At 41.7% G+C, this 17,002-nt stretch overlaps 1 protein-coding gene across 2 annotated transcripts in view; it reads right to left on the bottom strand.

Moving 5' to 3' along the window:
- The window catches only part of APLF (aprataxin and PNKP like factor), a 100,530-nt gene that overhangs the window by 70,011 nt on the left and 13,517 nt on the right, over positions 1–17,002 (bottom strand). Inside the window, exons 2-4 of one of the 2 annotated variants that reach the window (XM_090051050.1) lie at positions 16,420–16,491; positions 7,324–7,490; positions 5,630–5,801 (exon numbers count right to left, since the gene is read on the bottom strand). In XM_090051050.1, coding sequence (XP_089907176.1) covers positions 5,630–5,801; positions 7,324–7,490; positions 16,420–16,491 — 411 coding nt within the window. The remainder of the gene's footprint in view (positions 1–5,629; positions 5,802–7,323; positions 7,491–16,419; positions 16,492–17,002) is intronic. The other variant, XM_090051060.1, reaches the window with a different exon arrangement.

The raw sequence follows: 17,002 nt of genomic DNA, 5'->3' as shown, positions 1-17,002 counted from the left end.
GGGATAGCTCGCATGACTGAAGCACTGTCATGGATGGGTACAAACTGTTCAAGAAGGACAGGCAGGGAAGAGGAGCAGGAGTTGCACTTTATGTAAAAGAGCTGTATGATTGCTGAGACCTCCAGTATGAAATTGGAGATAGGCCTGTTGAAAGTCCTTGGATTAGGGTCAAAGAGGACAGCAACAAGGATGACATCATGGTTGGTGCACGCTATAGGCCACCAGACCAGAAGGATGAGATAAATGAGGGTTTCCTCAAACAGCTACAGTAAGTTTCCAGATGACCAGTCCTGGTTCTCATGAGGGATTTTAAGCACGCTGACATCAGCTGGGAGGCAATACAGCAGTGCACAGGCAATCCAGGAAGTTTTTGGTGTTGGGGACAACTTCCTGGTGCAAGTGTTGAAGAGGCCAACTACAGGCTGTGCTCTTCTTGATCTGTTGCTCACAAATGGAAGAACTGGTGGGGAATGTAGAAGGGGATGGCAACTTGGGCAGCAGGAAACATGAGATGACTGAGTTCAGGATCCCAAGGAAAGAAGAAAGGAGAGCAGCAAAGTAAGGACCCCAGACTTAAGAAAAGCAGACTTCAACTCAGGGAACTGATGGGCAAGACCCCAGGAGGCCAGGCTGAGGGAGGAGAGCTGCCTGTGTTTTAAAAAGAAATTTTACTGAGGGAACAGGAAGAACCAACCCAAAGCACAGGAAAACAAGCAAATATGACAGAAAACCAGCTTGGCTTAGCAGAGAATTCTTCAATGAACTAAAACACAAAAAGGAAGCTTACAAGAAGTGGAAGGTTGGACAGACAACCAAGGAGGAGTTTAAGAGTATATATCCAGCTTTTTAAAATTTCAGCTAAAAGAAATCCAATTTCTAAATCCTCTTCTAAAATTTCTAATTTTTTCCAGTGGCAAAAAAAAGGCTAAAGGATTATTTAGAAAAGCTGGATGTGTATAAGTCCACAGAGGCAGACATGATTCACTCAAGAGTGCTAAGAGAACTGGCTGATGTAATTGAAGCCCCACTGGCTGTTACCCTTAAACTTCTGTAGGCTGGGAGAGATCCCAGATGACTGAAAAAGAGCCAACACAGTGCCCTTCTTTAAGAAAGGGAAGGAGGAGGATCTGCAGAACTACAGACCTGTCAGCCTCACCTCAATCCCTGGAAAAATCATGGAGAAGGTCCTTAAGGAATCTATTTCTAAGCACTTGGAAGAAAAGGTAGTGATCAGAAATAGTCAGTGTGGATTTACCAAAGGCAAGTCATGCCTGAACAACCTGACTGCCTTCTATGATGACATGACTAGCTCTGTGGATGGAGGCATCCTACATGGTAGATGAAAACTGGTTGGATCACTGGGCTCAAAGGGAGTAATCAATGGTAGTTAGCAGGCAGTATCAGGTGGAGTGCACCAGGAGTTGATCCTGGGGCCATCAAATGACCAGGAAGATGGGATGGAGTATACCCTCAGCAAGTCTGCAGATGACACAAAGTTTTGGGACTAAGCAGGGTGGGGAGCAGTACATACACAGGAGGGTAAGACTCAGATTCAGAGACACCTTAACAAATTAGAGGGTTAGACCAAAAGAAATGTCATGAGGCTCAATAAGGACAAATGCAAAGTCCTGCACTTAGGACAGAACTATCAGTCACTGGTGCAGGCTGCGGATCAACTGGCTAAGCAGCAGAACTGGAGAAAAGGACTGGGGGTTACAGTGGACTAGCTGAATGTAAGACAACAGTATGTCTTTCTTGCAAAGGCAGTTAATGACATACTGAGCTGCATTAGTATGAGTGTTGCCAGAAGACAGAGGGAAGTGATTATTCCCCTCTATTTGGCACTGGGGAGGCTACAGCTGAGGCCAGATCTGGAGTACTGTGGCCAGTTTTGGGCCCCCACTGTAGAAAGGATGTGGAAAAATTGGAGAGAGTCCAGCAGAGGGCAACAAAAATGGTTTGGGTGTTGGGGCACAATATTTCTGAGGAGGCGCCGAGCGAACTGGACTTACTTAGTTTGGAGAAGAGAAGACAGAGGGGATTTAATAGCAACCTTCAATTTAACTGAGGAGGAATTCCAAAGAAGATGGAGCTAGACTGTTCCCAGAGGTTGTAAATGACAGAACAAGGAGCAATAGCCTCAAGTTGAAGCACAGGACACTTAGGTTGGATAGCAGGAAAATACTCTCACTAGAAGGGTAATAAAGAACTGGAACAGGTTCCTCGGAGGTTGTGGAATCTCCATCCTTGGGGTTTTTTAAGACCTGACTGGACAAAGCCTTGTGGAGGATGATGATATAGGTGGGGATGGTCCTGCTTTGAACAGAGGGTTGAGCTAGATGACCTCCCAAGGTCCCTTCCAATCCTCATTTTTTATTACTCTATAACACCTAGTTCCGGCCATGAAAGGGGGCTAATAAGCATATGTGAAGTACCTGGAGTACATACACACAGCACTGTTGAGCTGTGAGGTCACCATGGCTTGAAATTCTGTTGACTCGGGTGGGGCCCAGCTCAATGAACTACATGGTAAAATCACAAGCTTTTGGCTTTGAACTAATATCATGCATAGTTTGTTCTATGTAAGTAGGTGGCAAAGTGCTGCTCAAAAGTGTTCTTATTGAGTATCCATGCTAAAACTTGCAGCAGTTTCAAAAAAAGGTAACATACATCAATTCTGGATGAACTAAGGTCATGGGTACTATATGCAATACTACAGTCATGTTTAATTTCAAGGTTATTGTTCTCAAATTTGCTCCTCACTTATGTGATCAGGAGGATTAAGGTTTGACAAGAAGAGGGGGAAGAGGCTGCCAGGGAAAAAAGTTGGAGGGAAGCAGAAAGCAAAGAAGCTACCTGACTCTCCAGATTTGTTTTTCTTGTTCTAGCAATGGGAAGGGAATAAATTCAAGGCAAGCCTCCAATAAATTAGATTCTATACCTGGATAATTGTAGTAAATTTTAAAGTTTTCCATATGTAGAATCTAATTATTGCGGGGGGGGTGGGGGGCATCTTTTAATTAGGGTCATCTTCTATTAAAGCAAATATGCTGCCAATTTATATATACACAGTTATTTACTGCCACATTTACACTTTTGGATTGATATAACCTCTGTTTACCAATGAGAGAAATATCTCTTTTGGAAATCTGAGTTTATTAAAGGAGATATTTCAACTATTTTACTTAAGAAAAATAAGATTTGCTCTATATAAAATTGTCCCATGCGTCTTCCTTAGCATGCAAGGTTTTCCCAATTATGAACCAAAGTAGAAGTTAAAAATAATACTGATTAAAAAAACCTCTCATACTAATTAATTCAGCACCTGAAGATCAGACATTTCACCTGGATGCAAGAAGAGAACTCCTCCAAAGCTCTAGAGCAGGAGTCAGCAACCCCCGGCACACATGCCATTAGTGGCACGTAGAGATGTTTTTCCCAGCACACCTAGAGGCATGCAAGAAAATTGTTTCGTTTGATTGGGTTTTTTTAAGTCCTGCTCTGGGCTCTCCCGTGCAGCCACAAGTCCCACCACTGCAGGAGGCACTGGGGCGGAGCCAGAAGAATACAGGCAGGGATGCTGTCTGCGTTCTACTCCCCCTTGCTCCCAGGCTGCGCCCTTCAGCCCAGCTGGCCCCTGGAGGGAGCTGCAGGTGGACAGGGCTGGGGCGAGACAGGTGCTGTGTAGGGTTGCTGCCCTGGAGGCTTCCAGCAGGTGGCAGAGCCCTGGGCCCAGGCAGGCAGGCACCCTGTCCCACCCAGGTGGGGACGCACTGGGGTGCTGAGGGCGGGCAGGCACCATGAGCAAGTCAGCCAAGTCAGGTCCTTAGGAAGGTGGGGGCTGGATGGGAAGTGAGGGCTGCCCCAGGGCTCTGCAGGCTCGAGCTGTGGTGGCTGGGCAGGTGGGGGGGCCCAGCAGCACCCATGGTGGGGTCTGGCCTGGCCCATACAGCTCCTCAGGGATGGACTGCAGCTGCCCTGCACACAAGGGGATGCTGCCTGGCTGGGGCAGGACACCAGGCTTGGGGGGCTTCCCTCGCCAGGATCGGCTTCCCTGCATACTAGGCACAGTGCAAGCAGGGCAGAGCCATCCCCGGTGCAAGGGCCTGGCCACAGGAGCCCCCTGGACCCTGGGAACAGCCACCACAGCTGCCCCAGCCTGCCTGGGCCCCAGCCTTACCCACCCACAGTTCCCCTCAAGGGACCAGAGCCGGGGCAGGCACTGCACAGAGCTGTTGCACTGCTGGCTCGGCCCTGAGCACCCACTGTAGCAGCTGTACTCAGAGACCGGGGTAACAGCCAGCAGCTGCAGCTCCCACTCACACTGTACCCAGCATGCACAGAGGCCAAGAAGGAAGCCCCCTAAGCCCAGAGTCCTGCCCCAACCAGGAAGCATCCCTTCACAGGCAGGGTGGCTGCGCCCCATCCCGTGGAGCTGCACGAGCCAGCTGTGCCCCACCTTCGGTGCTTCTGGGCTCATCTACTGTGGCCTGAGTCTGAGGAACCCTGGGGCAGCCTCTGCTCCCCGCCTGACCCCTGCTCTCATCCTGCCATGTACCACCCCCCACTCCCCGCCCCAGTTTTATTTTTGTGACATGCCAGCACTCTGGCACCTTACAAGGTAGACATTTTAGTTTTGTCAGCACTCTGGCCAAAAAACGTTGCGTGCCCCTGCTGTAAGAGGACAAGTGTAGGAGGCTGTATACACACTATAAGTAGATCTTATTCCCTGACCTATTCCCAGAACACCATAACCACAGTTTTAGCTACATAAGTGTAAACTTCAAAAGCTTTTAGGCAGAATATAAATATTGAATTGTACATTACATCAGGCAATAATTTGGGGGTGTCCTGCCGCCCCTCTGTGCACAGGCCCCCAGGCCTGAGGGACTGGCAGCGCAGGCTGCTTTGCCCCGGGCCGTGAGGGCTCAGAGAAACCGAAGTGCCACGATGGGCGCCTCCGGTTTCACTTAATCTTACAAACCAGCATGCCAGTTAATTGAGCATGTCGGCTTGTAAGATGCCAGTTAACAGAACTTTTACTGTATAATTTATATTATAGCTATATATAAAATGACATGTATGTCTGTTCACTTATAACTTGAGAATGGTTGGTCCTATCTACTCTACCTTCCAAAATCACTGAGTACCACCTAAGAAAAAATTTTAGGCAAGTTATTTTTCACTTGACCCTTTTTGGGGCTTCCAGTGACTATTTAAGGGAACAATGCTTTTCACACAGACAGTTATATGTGGCTTGCTCCAGAGTTGGTAGTCAAAGACGGTTGTGTATGCTAGTGCCAACAAGAAGCACCATAAACTTTGTTTACAAAGAAGTTCTACAATAAAGATCATTCATCTGGATCTCACCTGAAGCGCTGCTCAATATTGACTATGTTGTACTATGTTCTTTAAAAATTAAACAATATTTTTAACCTAAATATGCGGTACGAAGTTATTTGAAAATAAACAAACACTGCAAATACAAAAATAATGATGTAAGAGAAGAACAGGTCCTTCCGCTAGTCTATAAAATACGTGTGCAAGTGTGAGAGAACAGAAGCAAGATACAGTACTTTTAAAAATACAAACAAGTGTCACAGTATCGGAAAAAATATTAGACACTCACTGAATCTTTGGAAGCCATTTCGTTCTTTGGCACTTCAACTTTTCTTTCCAACTGGGAACAGCCTTCTATTTGGATATCACTATTAGCACACCTTGGACTACATGACATCTCAATAGGATCAACACTTGAAGGAAAATTCAGTGGTTCTTGTACATTAACCTTGTCATTTTTCCTGTGGTGTGATAAAATGCATCTTTTAGGGAAAAATATTTTAAACTTTATATCTACTGAGGTTCACCATGAGACTTTAAAAATACTTTCATCCAAATAACATAATAAAGCTAATACTTGTTTTTAACAGAACAACAAAGACCTCCACTACAAAGACCTGCATTACATTTATCATATATTTTTATTTTAATTTTTTTAGAATAAATGTCCCCTGCTTTGTTACTGCATAGTACAAAAATACACCTAGGGGATGAGCCATGCGATTACCTGAAGGTAGCCCTTCAATTTAGTACTGCTTTTGGTTCACAGATTAATACTACATACATTATATAAATACATAAAGTAAAACTTAGTTTTCCCTTACATGTACTACCAACCAAATAGCAAACTGGTTTTGCCTCAATTTATTTGTTAGAGATATTAACTTACAATGCTATCATTGTTATTTTTTTAAAATAAAGTGAATGAATGAATGAATTTTATAAATTAATAATTTAACAAGATACCTGACCACAGGCTGAAAGTGCAGAAGTACAGAGCTGAGTTTTCTCCTGAACTGAAATTTGACACTAAAGATCTGTTTCCATTTTCAAATTTTACTAGGTTTTGCTTTGAACAAAATTAGAAGCCTTGTTAGATGTTTCAATGCAGTTTGTATATAATAAAAACAGCAAATAAAGCTTTTCCAAAATTTGGACATCAGTGTACAAAGAAATTTTGAAATGCTGTTACTAACTTTAAAATATCATTACAATTCTTTCACCTTACTTTAGCATCTGCCACACTACTAGCTCTTTCCTCTCCACAACTTAGAAAGTATGTAGTATCCTAGAAATAGAGCGAGTTGCCATTTAAGAATAGTCATTTTGGTGACTATAAGAACCATCAGAAGCAAAATGTCTAATCAGTTTAAGTATTTCAGTTTCTCAAATCATCTGATCTTTGGGTCAATGGCCTTTACAGTTTATCTTTCTCCTCTAAAATGTTATGGAAACTTATATGCATAAGGAAGCTAAGTAGAAGGGGTTACTTTAACATAAACGGTGCTCCGCTACCAATAAAGATTTCTATTTCTATATATACCATACTGCTTCTAATATTGTTTAAGACAGATAAATAATTTCATAATTTATACCACTCAGGCTTTCACTGGGACTTGGACACTATGCCTTTGGAAAAACATCTGTTGTGTAAACAGATAAAATAATACTTTCATTCCATGCATCAGATCACTAACAATTAAATACTTAATCCAGGAAGCAAGATTAGCAAAGTTTTCTTGCCTAAGATATTACTTTATAACCTGACCTATTGAAATACCAAGAACGCAAAAGCAAAATCTCTTGTACAGATTATTAACCTTCCCCAATTATTCAGTACTATAAGAACAATATTTTAAAAACTTTAAGCAGGCTTTTACATTTAAGTTTTATTCATTCAAGACCTGCTGTATGTAAAAATCTGTAAGACAAGTTTATGTTACTAATATAATACTATCATTTTTCTACTTTAGGAGTCATTACCTTAGTGTACTTTCCACATCTGAGTGAGCAAAAAGGACCTTGAAAAGATATTTGTCTATTAACAGGGAAAAGCTGTCACCTGGGTTCAGAGAGTGCCACTCATGTGTCTCCAGTGGTAATAGGTCACCATTTTCAGATGACTGAAGAAAACAAGGATTTACATGGACCTGTCAATTAAAAAGATCAGCATTGGTATATAGTTTACTTCACTATAGCTGCCATATGATCTTACATGAAGCAGCCTAGCTTTTATGTAATTAACTCTTCTACTTCGGTTTTAGAATGGCTGCTGGTATGATAAAATAATAATGAAGTATAATATTGGAAACAAAATCTACTACTCCTTGTGCCAAACACTGTGAAAATACTGAGACTTGCTCAAGAGCAGTTATAATAATAGTTGATATGTTCACTTAGATTCATTTTGTTTACTTACCATGAACAAATTATCTTACCCCCAAATTTACAACACAAATCTAACTAAGATTTAATTTTGGGGAAATTGCAAAAGAGTTAATTATAAAGTTTGCTTTAGTAACCCATTTTATAAGTTCAGATATTACAGACTAACAATTTATGGATCTTTCTAGTCCCACTCAGATTTCCTAACAACCACATTTCTGAACATCCAAGACACCTCAGGGTCTCTGCTATAGGCTGTTGCATACCAAAGAGAGAAACATCCTATAGGCTAGGAAGAACGAGTCCTTTGGCCAGCAAAAAATTTCTTTTTTACTATAGATTTTCAAGCGAGAAGTCCTTCTGAAACTGACAGAATTAAATGGATGGGTGAGTCTTAAAACTGATCAACAAAACAGAAAGAATAGTTGTTACAATTGCTCAGCACCATAAAAAGCCACTTAAATTGTCCTCTTACAACTCTATAACTGATGCTGGCAGACTATAATTTGTACCTATTTAAATCAGGGATGTTTCACTTCTAAATCATGGATGAGCAACCAGTTGCACCAGAGGGCCACTTACAAAGTTTTGATGAGCTGTTGCGAGCTGGGTCAGCACCACCCCCTCTCCCTGGCCTGCAACAGTTCACCAAAACTCCGCAAGTGGGTCTGCCCTGAGGCCCAGCCTCATGCTGTCACTACCCAGTAATCCAGATGCCACCCCAGGGTCTTCATTGACACCAGCCTGGGACCCACATGGGCAGGGTGCACTTGGCCAAATGGATGGGATGGGGCCACAGGCGAGCAAGCAATGGCATCCGAGGAGAGGATGGGAGGGTTTTTGTGACATCATGAGGCTGGGGCCCTGGACAGAGCCGTGATGTGCTCCCAGCATGCCCCTGTCCATGGTACCAGTGGCCATTGCAGGGATGTGTGGACAGTGGGTCACGGCTCTGCCCTAGGGCATGGCCCCATACTGTCACCTCTCCGTGATCCCATCATGCAACACCAGCTGTACCCCTGGACCCCACCCACCCATCCTGCTCCTGGATGCTGCTCCCCATCCACCTGCGGCCCCATCCCATCTGCCTGGCCCAGTGCTCACTGCCTGCAGAGATCCCTGGCTGGTCTCCATGGAGACCTCACCTGCCTGGTCTGTCTGGCACCCCAGCGATGGATTCAGAGTTGACGGGCCAGGGTGCCCAAGCAGCAAGGCCAAGTCTGACAGTGGTGGCAACACTAGAAGCAGCTGCTAGAAGGTGCCACCACTGCTGGGGCTGCCAGGAATTAGAGTCCAGCCACTACACCATCCCAGCCCTGCTGTGTGCCATGGGGCAGCGGGACTGGCCACATGCACCACAGCCTAAGCTGAGCCATGCACCTGGGCTACATGTGGCCAAGAGACCCAGCACAAGACATACAAAATCCCTTGGCAAGCTGAATCCAGCCCACAGACCATATTTTGCCCACTGCTACTCTAAGTGGTCAATGGCTACACACTAGGGGTGTGCAAAGTAGGCAGTATTCAATTCAGATTCAAATTCAGCCCAATTCAGGGGATAGTAATTCAATTAACTGATTTGGATCACTGATCCAATTCAATTTGGCCAGGAAGCACCAGTCGCCAAGCCGGGAGGGGGAAAACGCCCCGTGGCAGATCCAGAAGTGGAACGGAAGTACTTCTGGTCCACTTCTGGGTCCACCACTGAGCATGTGGGGCACCCCCCCACACTCCTGTGGGACACTCCATCCGCCCCACCATCTCAGTACCTCAAGGTGTGTAGAAAAAAAAACATATAAAGCCATGTCCGTGGCCAAATCGTCGAATCTCTCCAAATCGAATTGGAGACTTCCGATTCAATTCAGAAAGATTAATGGGTCTCCTGATTCAGAGATTAGGCCACTGAATCAAATCAGTGACTGAAGCTTTTCCTCTCAGGCAGCACTGGGGGAAGGGTGGGGGGGATGACAATGGGTCCCTGGGGCCACACACTAGGTACACTCCATCCACCATGTTGCACTGTGCACTCTCTATTTTCCCATCACACTCTATGCTCTCCCTGCATAAGAAGAAATGCATAATTTTACCCTTTGAGAGTCACATGTAGACCACAAACTGCCAGCTGAACAGCCCTGATTTAAAATTTTTAGTGCCAGACATAACAAATATGCAAATTCATAAAGACAAGCTAATGATTTAGGGAATGGCCTAACAATATGATTTTGGTTTGCTTAAGAAAATCCACTAATGATTCCCCCCCACCCAGATGTCTCATCTTTGCAGAACAAAGTAGGACACTTAATTATCCATATACTTTTTAAAAGGTACACTCTAACTCTACTGACATGAGAAAAAGGTAACATGCTTTCAATCAGTATAAAAGTTAAATTAGTCATATGTCATGAAGTGCCCAAGTAATTTAAAAGAGTAATTTAACTCTTCCTTCATGCAACAGTTATTAATCCTTAACAATTACCCTGTTTTATTAGACCTGCTAGAACTTGATTTATTTTTTTTATAATAAAGTTTACCTATTCTCGTTTTTTCCTACTTTTAACATGAAACCAACAAGCTACAGATGTTTGAAAAAGATGAATAAGAGCAGTCTAAAAATACTGGAGGAAATACTGTATAAAATTTTTTTTAAAAGCACTGCACATTTCCTAGGATGAAAGCAGGCTTCAAGTCAGAGGTCTTCAGTTCAACAGCTATTTGCCAGCGCAGACTGAATCATTTTGGGTGTATAAATTTAATCAGTCTGGATGATTATGATCGTTATAAATTTGCAAAAGAGGTAAAGGGCAAAGATTACAGATATATAGAATTCAATTATCAGTTAAATAAGGACCTGTGATTGCGTTACACCTTGCACATGAAACTTAAGCAGCAGATTAGTAACATCACCCTGATAATCACTTCTATATTGAATGCTACATGACTTAGCCAATACTGGTATTTTTCTCTGCACAGATGGCAAGTTGAAGAAAAAGGAAAAAAAATCTACATTTGAACTGCTCTAAAAATCAGGGACACTTTAGACTATAAAGATCATTTCAAACCCCAGTCAAAAGTTAAAGAGACTTCTGTCTGCCTACTTTCATGTTACCCTCAATGCCCATAAGACTCTTAACTAATACACCCAAGGCAGTCTCATCACACTGTATCAGACTACTTTTCTTATAAAATCGTCTATTGGCAGTATCCACATGCTATATTATTTCATACTGAGAGCCCTTCAGGACATGGATTTGGTCTTTTCTACCATGGGTGCAATCATCTGCAGTGAAGTGCTGCATACTATCAAAATGCTGTACCAATAAGATTCACTGAAAATATCATATATACATATAATTAAAGCTATTAAAATTCCAAGTAAAGTATAGGACTCTTCATTTTTAAGGTCTGTTTAGTTCAATTGCTGTTGAAACAAGGTTTAGATTAAAAGTGTGACATAGAGATGGTTACAACATCGATCTGCATAGTACCTTTCATCTTAGGGAGATCAGATAAATGGAGAATGAAATGGATAGGGAGGAAGATTCTGCTTGTTTTACATTAGCAAAGGAGCCTATTGCCTGGAAAACTAGTGAAGCAATGACATGACAATAGGAACAGTTGAATAGTGAAAGGACAGGATTTGCAATTAAATAACAAAAAATGGTGATCAAAAATGGCATCCTTGTAATTGCTCAGATTTTACACTCTTGCCTCTCATGACAGCATCACATCATTAGCTCCACAGTAAGAATTTTCCACACCATAGTTTCTCAGCCTGTGGATCGCAAGAATGTATGAAAAAGTCATGAACAAACTTTAAAAAGGGATCAACAAACTTTTAAAATGGATTCTCCTTTAAAAGGAGAAAAATGTGGGAAACCAGGGGTTTTCCCTTGCAGGCTGGCAGAGTTCTAGCCTGCAAGAGATGCTTGCCCTCCCACCTCCCCCATCCCCCATACACCCCTTCCTAAGCCACAAACTCACCCCCTAGCCCCACACACTGTGAGGCTAGGGGGGGTTTGGGTCAGGGCCAGGAGGTTATTTTCTACTTAAACTATTTACTGGGTCAAGACTGACTGGCCATCAATGTTTACAAACGGGTCCAGCTATAAAAAAAGGTTGAGAACCACTATTCCAGACAAAGGCGGAATTCCCAATGTAAAAACTAGCAGATTCCCTGATCCAGCCACGATCACCAAAATACCCCAGGTTTTTAATGCACTATAAAATATCAAAAGAGAGCAGAAACTCCTTTCCCCCCACCACCACTTGGTGAAAACATGAAACCAACATTTTTTAACTGAAGAAGTAGCTTTTGATGCTATCTATGCAGACAGATAATGGGGCTCTTCTAGTTATGAACTTCACCTTGTTTGCTACTCATGTTTTTGAGCAGATTAGTTGCTCTTCAGATAAATATAGTGTGTGGTTCCACCCCTTGAAAATTAACTGCACGTGAGACTTCAAGACACGTGTTCAAAAAAGTGTCCCCCCAAGGGACACACATTTTGCTTTTACAGCCTACCTCAATTTGTTGTGAGTTCATTTAAAACAAATAGTACAAGCAGGCTGGAAAAAGGATGTTGCCAAGTAGCCTGTAACAAATGGAAAAGTTAGGTCTCTTGTCAGCCGCACAAAAAAGGAATAATAAAGCAGACAGATCAATCACAGCAGCATCAGGCTACCAGTCAGGAGTGAAAAGAAACTAAAGAAAGAACTGCAGAGAAGAGCAACAGAAACGAACCGCCTGTCTGGAATAGGACTAAGGGTGGTCCAGAGTTCAGCAACAGTAAATGCCTTGAGAGAAACACATTGACAAGCACATAGGAGCTTGTTTCAGCTGGCTGTGTGATCAGAGTACAAGCCTGTAACAACTGAAGAAAAACAAAACTGGCTTTGGATTTCTGGAATACAGTCAGTTCAAAGGGAACAGGAAAAAAAACCAAACAAAGTTTAAACCTATGAGCAAGACAAGGAATGTGGGGCTGCCCATAATTGCAGGGCCACAGCCCATGAGGCTGCCCAAAAATCTCAGATGACATGGGCCAGAGACATGAAGCCGGGTTTGGTTGGCCACCCCTTGTTTAAATGGTTTAAAATTTCCCAGCTAAGTCCATATAAATTGTATAATACATTTTAGAGGCTTACAAATTTAGTAGAATCTTTTACATAAATTACCTGGTTCAGAGCAGTTCCTAAGAACTTCCACTTTTTAATCTACTCCCTCTTATTCCACATTTGAGGAGTTTGGAAAAGTTGGTAAAGTTTCCTAGATAGATCTGTTAATTTCACGAGCTGGTCACAAAGCTGAGTGATTATATGCCACTTGGACCACATGGGATCAGAGGCCAGACTTAGGAAAAAGGCACTTTTGACCAATATTAGGCAGTTACTAACAAATGAAGAGGGGAAAGCAAAATGAATGCCTTTATGTGCAGTAGCCCAAAGAACTCTTGAGGCTACTTTTCTGTAAAAAGAAAATGTATGGGCCTCATTCCACTATCATTTGGGTAAGCAAGTTCTAGCATTGTAGGCTGTTGTATATACCTATAAACCTGAAAAAAAACCTACAACTAAAGTTTGCAGTGTTACTTGCAATACAGATGATGTTTAAATATACATAATGGATAAAAAGTTTCTGAAAACAAGACGGCTGGAGAGAATGTTTTTATTAATTAATGCATATTATAGAAATCAGTAACGTCATTAACAGGCACAAGCAGAAAAAATCATTTGAACTTGCCCTCCAATTTGCACATTCTCTTTTCTAAGCACTCCTCATTAACTGCAACAAAAACACTCCATTTTTTTCCTTTTTGACTTACTACCAGTTATTCAGTTGCAGCAAGAAACACAAGAAGAAAATAATAAAAAGAAAAAAAAATAGATTTGGTAACTTATAAAGCCAAACAAATGTCAGTGAAGAATGAATAATTCTTGTGTAGCTTATACTTGCTATCTAAAGAATTCAATAATAAATCTATACATGATAAATCTTAATACACCTTCATACATGACAACTTCAATTTCACTGTTAAAATACGGGGCACTAAAACCATTATTTCAAAAATAAAAACAAAGCAACCAAAACGTAATTCACTAGTAATAGACAAAAAGTTCATTAAGGTCAGTTTACAACTAACTTTCAAGACGTTAGCTGTCTCTTCAATTTTTTCCAAAGGAAAACAGTAAAAACCAAGGAAATTATTCAAGGCTAAAAAACCCCCCAAAGATGTTAAGGCAAGGAAGGGACAGTTAAAGACTGTAAAAACCCTTAAGCCTGTAGAAGTATAATGCAATGCCTGTAACTGGAATCACAGCACTGTAGCATTTGTGATTCAAAATTAAAAACTTAAAAACATAAGTCTTATTTCCGATGGTTTCATTTTAGAATACAGCTAAGCAACTATTTCAGACATCTCTTTAGTATAGTCTTCACTCTGAATTTTTCAGGTTTAACCCAGCTGTAATTGTGATAAGGGTAAAATGTTAGAGATGATTTAATTAATCTGCCAATACAAGCTCAATATTAACTATATTACTGTAGTTTAAAGTTATTATACAAACACTAAAACTGGTTTAAAAAATAATGCTACCAATCAACATGTAGTATCAACCTTATTGTTCCAATTTATGGGAAGATTCACCAAACATGAAAGAGAGCCAGAGTACACCCATCACATATGGTGACACTGCACAGTACCCTGCAAAACCCTTAACAGGATCTTGTGGCATCCCAAGATTCTCACCTAGGGTGCCATTGTACCATGTGTTTAGCAAGTCATATTCATGTAACTGGCACTGAGTGAGGGAAGGGAAGGTAGAGCTTAGTCCAACTCTCAGTGCTTTCAGGGATCCCCCACAATCTGGCCAATACCCCTCATAGCACCAGTTTCAACATGCAACGAAGCTAAAGCAGCAGTGCTTTGAGCTGCTCTACAAGTACTGATTTCCAAGCTGATGTACAGCCACAAGATCCTTGAAGTGACAAGGTCAAGTACCAGTGAGAATGCTTGAAACATGTTTATTCTCCCTCGTACAAACTCAGCCATTTAAACCCACAAAATTGTTGCATGCAAATAGTGTAAAGGAAGAACAATGATTTGTTGAACTCTGATGTCATAGTGACCTTGCTTAATAGATACCAGAGCTGTTGTCCTAAGCTAGCCAGTAATCCATAACCATAGGGCTTGGTCATTAATAGCTTAGCTTAAGTAGAAACCATTTTTTTTTCAAATACAGCTTAATGCACAAGATCACAATGAATTTTAACAACAGAGAAAGTGCAGTTTATGGACTTATCTACAGCAGCCAGAGACAACAGGCACAAAAGTGGGTGCTCAAGATAAGTCTGGAACAGCCTAACAGACACGCTTATGATATGGAGTACATCAGCTGATTCTAGAAGGGCTTTCTTAGCTCTGGTCTTCTGGGGCACCTATACACAAGGGCGGAGGCTACTCCAACATGCTGTAATTTCAGTGCACCAGAGCAGGCTCAATTAATCATATCTGCCGGAACATGGCAATTACCATGCTTCAGCCAGCTTCTGCATCTTTTGTATCAATATCCCTTCACTTCAAAATGGCAGCAGGATCACCTGAAGTAAAGCTTGTCAAACAAGCTTTAGTTCAAGCACCCCACCACCATTTTGAAGCACAGAAATGCTGATAGACAAGACGCTGCAGCACTTTGAAGTGGCCCTCAGAGCCATTCTAATCAAAATGCCACACCTCCACCCCAGAGCATGTGTAAAAGTGCCCCTGGAGACCTGTGACTGATATAGCATAGATAAGCCCAACATTATTCTATTGAAATGATTCAAGTCAAAGAAAATACTAGCAGAGTCTTAACTTAATCATCAGATTTACTGGCAAACTAACAACAATAGATTCTGAACTCAGAGTGAATTCTTATGGTTTGGGAAAACTATACTGTATCTTTCATCCAAAAACCACAAAACCCCTGCTTTAAAAGTGAAAACATAACAACTATAGCAGGGGTAGCTAACCTGCAGCACCCATGGCATAAGTAACACAGGCAGCCTGTGTGTGTGGCATGCAGTAGGTAGGGGAGGGGACAGACAACAGCAGATCAGGCAGCAAATAGAAAGCAGAGCAGTAGTTTGGGTAGGGAGCACAGAGCAAGGAACAGAAAGCAGCACAGCAGATTGGACAGAGGAAGGGGATCAGAGTAGCACTTGTGGAAGATGCAAAACTAAGTTGTAGTACACCTGCCAAAGAGGTTGGCCCCCAGTGAACTACAGAATCATGACAAGCACCTCCAGAACTATGCTTTATTCCTTTTAGACACTTCCAATGTTACATTAGCAGATAAACAAAATTATTGAGTTTTTTGCCACCAAATGGTATTCGAGATACATGAATAAGAAGGGGGCAAGGAGTCAAGTGTCCTGGATCCAGCACAACTTGTTTTTTAGCAAATCAGTCTCTGTAAAGAGGGATCCCCACTTTGTGAATATACTAATATGTCTGGAGAATGTCAACGTCTTTGCATAATGTAAGTTTCACTCTAAGAATTGCTTTTTAAAATTCCACCATGTTATTCAAGTCAGCATCAGACATTCCTGATGATCTGCCTAAAGAGTTCTCAGTAAGAATCACAGGAAGTCAACTGAATCTTATAAAGTAGGTTGTGAAAACTGGCTGTTACAAAAGAATCATGAAGTTAAGTTACCGGTTTGATGCGGAGCTGGTCACCCACCACTTCTAATATGGCATGTTTCCTAGATACTCGCTTATCTGTAATCTGGAGGGATGGAAAAAAAGAAAGGGAATCAACAAAAGCAGACTGCAGAATTTATACGATTGGAACGAATAAAGCAAGAACAATCAAAACAAATCAAAACAAACAAATTACAAGGTCATACTGAATACAATTTCAGCAGGACATAGCATTCAGATATGAAGTAGATCCACATTATCAATCTGCTTTATCCTCATTTTTAAAACTAACCCAATGACATTTTATACTAAAAGCTAAATTAAAATGTTTCCACTGCAATTTTCAGAACCAGACACCTCCTAAAGTTAAATACACATTTAGTAATTTATCCTGAAGAGGTAGATTGATTTTTTTTTCAGACCACTGGGCGTGCAGTAGCTTACCAACTTAAGAGAAAATTGCTGGTTATTCTGAAGATCTAAAAGTAAGGCCACTTATTTAAAATACTTAAACACATCCTTAGTCATTTATCTTTAGTCACATCAGTTTTGAAATCCTGTGCCTAACACAGGAATGAGAAGTACTCAAATGTGAA

This window comes from Crocodylus siamensis, chromosome 1, assembly GCF_052110815.1.
Source record: "Crocodylus siamensis isolate JL-2025a chromosome 1, ASM5211081v1, whole genome shotgun sequence".
Taxonomy (NCBI): Eukaryota; Metazoa; Chordata; order Crocodylia; family Crocodylidae; genus Crocodylus; species Crocodylus siamensis.
The sequence above is the reverse complement of the archived record's forward strand: the minus strand, read 5'-3'. Positions and strand labels throughout refer to the sequence as shown.